Source organism: Strongylocentrotus purpuratus, unplaced genomic scaffold, assembly GCF_000002235.5.
Source record: "Strongylocentrotus purpuratus isolate Spur 01 unplaced genomic scaffold, Spur_5.0 spur5_scaffold_12, whole genome shotgun sequence".
NCBI lineage: Eukaryota > Metazoa > Echinodermata > Echinoidea > Camarodonta > Strongylocentrotidae > Strongylocentrotus > Strongylocentrotus purpuratus.
In genome coordinates, this window is record NW_022145597.1 from 17,142,144 (window position 1) to 17,147,874 (window position 5,731).

Sequence of the window (5,731 nt, forward strand, 5' to 3'; positions counted from 1 at the left end):
GAATTCGAAGTTGATGAGCACAGCTCCACAACAGTGGTACTGGTAGTGATGATGATAATAATGGGGATGTATAGGAGAGATGGAAGAGAGAGAACAATTCGGAGAAGACGGCGTCGATGCTGGTGCAGGTCAAGTGATAGCATATCGGCGCGAGCTGGCTGAGCTGCCAGCTGCCGCTCAGCTCCCCTGGCCCCGCTCAACTGGCGATCCGGATCTGTGATATGACTGGGCGAGATATTTTCTAATTTGTCGGGATGTGTGGGGCTTTTTGGCAAATTTCACGGATAATAAAACAAAGATGATTAGATGTGAGATTATATTTGGCGAAAATCAATTACAAATATGCACCATTCATAAATAGAACTGCAGCTGCAGGACATCATACAAGTGCAAAAGGACGCTCGCGATTCACTCATCATGGTCTCCGTATATAATCAACAGCAATCACTATCACACCAAGGCATGATGACCGAACAAATACAAAACATCTCGGCAAATTACACAGAACGGAAGGGTATTTGGACAAATCGAATTGCACGATCCACCCCTCGTATAATATTACATAAATTTGCTTTATATTATATGTAATTACATGATTTCTAGAGATTGTTATTCCACTTTCTGGTCAGGATATGAAGCATGCAAAGTCTGGATAATGTTTACGTATAGCTATGCAAAATACCGCACGCGAGCTGTGCGAGAGGCGAGCTTGAGGCCTAGAATTGCGATCGTGCTCAACCAGGGACGTCATAATCGGCCTACTGCGCGAACAAAATGTTCAAGCCAAAAATTGAAGTTCTGAGAAGGTTCTTGGAAAAAGCTTCTTACCGCGTTTCATTTATATTTACAAGACTTTAGAGCAGAATGTGTGTCTTCATATTGGTCTATGCTATCCGGACATATATAATTTGCCCATTTTGAGTGATATATGTGAAATTTCTTCGCCAAGCTACTTTAAAGTACAGCTATCTCGTGGTCAAGACGTTGAAACAAGACCATTGAATGAACATATTTTTGGGGGGTCAACATTCCCTTGCAGAACAAGAGCCTACGCCTATACTTGCACCATGGGGCATGGGGCGGGGGGGGGGTGAGCACTAAATGTTTGTTTTGTTTTGTTTAACCTGTTTTTTAATGTAAAGTTAACGTTTATTACCTGCATGGCTCTAGTAGTTTGCAGGCACAAACCTTGGTCAGTCGTAAAAGAGAGTCTGCACCAAAAGACTACCATAGGCCATGTACTATAACTGCTCCTGACACTGACACAACCAGTAGGTAGCTGGGCTAGGCTTCTCTCAAGGCACAATGATTTTTGTTGGGATAAATTAGGGTCTGTGCTTGAAGACTAGCGCTCTAGCATTGATCGCCGATTCCACGTCGTTGACCCCAGATCAAGTTCACACTGAATAATCACAATTGAACGGTACAGCCAACAGAAACCCAATGATTCATTTTACGTACAAATAAACATATGCATTTCTCCATATAGATATAGCACAATGCTACGTGTTTTGGAGCCTTGTATAGTTTCATGCATGTAGGTAATCATGTCGACTTCATCCCCTCAATCGTCCGGACCCGTTCGTATCATGATGTGGAGCACACCGAGGTCACTGTCGACTGCATTCGCGAGGTCGATGTCGGCTCGAGGTGATGCCGAAGTCTTCTGGGAACCGTATTTTTCATGTTACTTTTTTGGACCGGCTGGGGCGGAAAGGATTAGTTTATTGCCAATTCATGGTAGGTTGATCCACCACTCGATCATTGCTTTGTATTTAATAGGCCAAATAAAATAGATTCCTATTCCATAGTTTCTCGTCAGGATTTCTCCCAAATGGGGAGGAGGGTGTTCAATATGTTATTTGATGTTTGATATTTTTGTTAAAGGTAATACAAAGTTTTGGTACGGGGTCATGAATTTGGTTCGAATGAACATATTCGACGCATATGCGGTCTTACAATATTCAATGATCGTTGTCGCTGTTGAAATCGAGTCTAAAGTTATGAAATTGTAAATAATAAACTCTTCATGTTGTATAGCTCCCTCTCAAGGTCAAGTTGTAAATTAAGCTATAAAACAATGTTTCTTGACTAAAATCTACCGATTAGTTGTTCCCGTTCGGAAATTATATATCACAACTACATATTTTGAGATTATCATGGTCGCAGCTACCATTGTATGGCCGTGGCGCTATTTGAAATTCATCAATATTTACCGGGAGCACCGGTAAATTTTTATATTCAATTTTTCTCGAAAGCAGTAATAGTTTAGGGGCTAAATTTTCTAGTGCTTATAAAACATCCACAGGGGCATCCAAATATATCAAAATTGTAAAGAATCACTAACCACCCAATTTTCAAAATTTCCCAAAACTTTGTATTACCTTTAAGACAGGGCTGTCAACTTTGGGGGAACTGCTTCTACATCTATAGGGAGATCGTATGCAATTTGTTTTGGCTCAGCAGGGAAGGGGGGGGGGTGTTGAGTAAGAAAAAAAATATCGAAGTGCTCACATTTTCATAATTTCTGCAAAGTTCTACAGAATGTGATATTTGCTGCAAAAGGGACTAAGTATATTTAAGAAGCAATGACATTTTACATGGCTATAGACCTATGTCTATTTCATATTTTCATTCGATTTAATCTTTATTTTTTAATTTTTTTATTGTGACTTTTATGATTAGATCTAGACTACTTTCAGCATGCAGTCTTCAAGAATGTTCAAAAAATAATTGAAGTTAACAAATAGGAACAGAGAACTAGATCTAGAGCACACTTATATAGTCGTTTCACTATGATATCATCAGGGGCGGCGCAGGTTATTTTGTTAGGGGGCGAATGGGCGCGCCATGCAGGGGGTGTGCCCCCTTAGAAGTTAAAGATTTGTTTTAAATTGATGCATAAATGGCTCGATTTGGTGCATAATTTTTGCCAAATTAAAAAGAAAACAGTCTCAAGTTCAACTAACATGAACAAGAAGGCAGGGGGGGGGGGTTACACCATACTTTTCATGCAGAAGGGTTGTTATAGTTGAAGTTGTTGTTTTCATTGAACAATCTGCCATAAATGATGGAGAGGGGGGGGGGGGGGCAGCGGCTCCCTGCCCCCCATGTGGCGCCGCCCCTGGATATAATTATTATGATTATCATCTTCATGATCATTATTATTATTGTTATCATTACATTTGCCATGATATTATCAAAGTATATTTAGAGTGCTCTATTATTACTATTGGGTGTGGGTGCGGAACTGTGGGTATATATATTATGATAGTGGTCTGGGGAGGAAGGAAAGCAATCACAATTAAAGAGGAGAAAAAGAAATCCTCTCTACTTGAATAGTCGATCTACATATACAACGTACAATATGTTATTGTTAGTCACTGACATTATCGAAAAAGGGGTTAACAATCTTGACGACATCTGCACTTTGTACATGTTGTATTCAAAACCAAATCGTAGACCTCCATAATAAAACAGTACACACTCAGTCATCACATATGCATAATAAGTACACATGCAATATGTAGTTTCCTTACCCAAACCAACAAAAAAGCATATGAAAACGCAGAACTACCCCAAATTTACGTCTCATCTTTTAAGGGTCTAAATTTTGGAATAAAGTGTCAGCTTTTTATATCTTACCAAAATGTGTTTTTCAGAGTGCCAATAATCTTTCTTTTGTGTTTGAATAATCACTTCATTTATAGCTACAAGCATGAGCAATGAGAAGTATACGCATAGCTTCATCAGTGGTTTACTCAACGCTGAATACCCTGGAGCCAAGGTCCTCTTCGTCAAGGATATGGTAGAGGGGATTAAGGATAATTTCGACGTCGTCGACCACCGCTATAAACACTCCTTTATCATCCGTCATCCACGAAAAACATTTCGCTCCTTGTACCGTATCGCTCATTCGCAAATAGGACCACGCGATCCCTGTGAAATGATAAGTAGACACAAAAACAACTATCACATTTTGGAGCAGTTCTACCGTTACGTCCAAACCGAGCTCGACCAGGGAGCCCCTCCTATCATCGACGCCGACGACCTCGTCAGTCACCCGGAGAAGCTGCTCCCGAAATACTGCGAAGCCATGGGCATCGAGTACACTCCCAAGATGTTGGAATGGGAGAGCGTTGAAGCGGACAGCTTAACTGGCACTGCACCGATGTGGGTATTTTCGCACACTCTCAGGCGAACCAAAGTTTGATTTTGTCTAATGCTATGAAAGGACAGGGTTTTGGCAAGGCACCCGATCCTACCAAACATATCGAACTGCCAGCGGCCGTCGAAGCGATGATTAGCCATGCTCTACCAGTCTACCAGAAGTTGTATGAACTGCGAATTCAACCTTAGGGCATGTGTGAATCATGTCAAACTGGTGTGTCAAGAACACAACCTCCTCTAGATAAGATACTTCGGAGATACTAGCTTTGTATGGGCACATAAAGGTCATTAACTATTTTGAATAAAACTATAAAAAAACTATCGAGACAACTGCAGGATATGTCTGAGACAACATCATATTCCAACCAAGAAAAGTATTAAATTAGTGCCACTGTAATTGATAAATCATTAAATGGCTATAATGTACTAGACAGACGCGAATCCAGGATTTCTTAGGGGAGGGGGCCCAACTTTTTTTTTTTTTTGCTCCCGAAAATTTGAAAATCGCGCCGGCCGAAAAGTCGGGGGGGGGGGGGGGGGGGGGGGGGGGTGGTACAGAGCACAATTTTTTTTAATTTTTTTTTGCTCCCGCGAAAATTTGAAAAACGCGCCGGTCAAAAATTCGCTCAGTGGGGGGGGGGGGGGGGGGGAGGGGGGGGGGGGGGGGGGGGGGGGTACACATTTTTTTTTTTGATCCTCAAAAAAAATCGATTTGCACCCCCCCCCCCCCAAAAAAAAGGTAAAAATCACGTGATTTTACATGATTTTTTTCTCAAGGGGGGGGGGGGGGGGCCCGGGCCCCTCGGGCCCCCCCCCCCCTGGATCCGCCACTGGTACTAGATTATGATTATTATTTGACCTGTATAAAATTCTCCGCAAGCTTAAACCTGCGGCAAGAAGGCGACTTCTTTAACCCGTCAAGGCACCTTGTTTAAGGCAAGAAGGCGAGTTGTTAAAAGACGACAAGGTGCCATGTTTAAGTCAAGAAGACGAGAAGGCGACTCGTTGAACTCACCGAGGCGCCCTTTTAAAGACAAGAAGACGGGTTGTTAAAAGACGACAAGCCCCCCCCCCCCGCACTCAGTGTTAAATAGGGTATGCGTATTCATGCCCCCCCCCCCCTCCCCTCCCCCCTTTGAAAGCACCTTAACAAGTCGCCTTTTCGCCTTCTTAGCCTTAACAAGACGCATTCGCGAGTTTAGCCAGTCGCAGCACTTATGTATGTGTTTTAAAGCCTGTGTGCACTAGATTGGCCAGGAGGGATTAGACCTCCCTGGCGTGGTCACTGACAGGTTGTTTTCTCATCAAATCAGCTCTCAATTAGTATTTAGAAAAAGGGGGTCAAGGGGGAACAACGGGTACCACTTACGCATTATTTGCTATCAATTAGTTTACCGTATAAGGTTAAGACACATGTACGTTTTTTTTAATTTTCTACGATTTCATTCTATTTGTCTATGTGTTAATACAGTGGCGGAAGAGCGTCTTTCAAAGTGTATGGGGGGGGGGGGCACCAACACAAAATCAGGCACCTACAATTTAGGGTAATCTTAAAGGCCCA

General features: G+C 42.3%; 1 protein-coding gene across 1 annotated transcript; it reads left to right on the forward strand.

Moving 5' to 3' along the window:
- The first annotated feature begins 1,300 nt into the window (after nucleotides 1-1,300).
- On the forward strand, nucleotides 1,301-4,539 carry LOC100890030 (branched-chain-amino-acid aminotransferase-like protein 2). The gene is made up of 2 exons (XM_003727883.3): nucleotides 1,301-1,740; nucleotides 3,711-4,539. The coding sequence occupies exons 1-2, from the start codon at nucleotides 1,548-1,550 to the stop codon at nucleotides 4,211-4,213; spliced, it is 696 nt and encodes a 231-aa protein (XP_003727931.3). The 5' UTR covers nucleotides 1,301-1,547; the 3' UTR covers nucleotides 4,214-4,539.
- The last annotated feature ends 1,192 nt before the right edge of the window (nucleotides 4,540-5,731 follow it).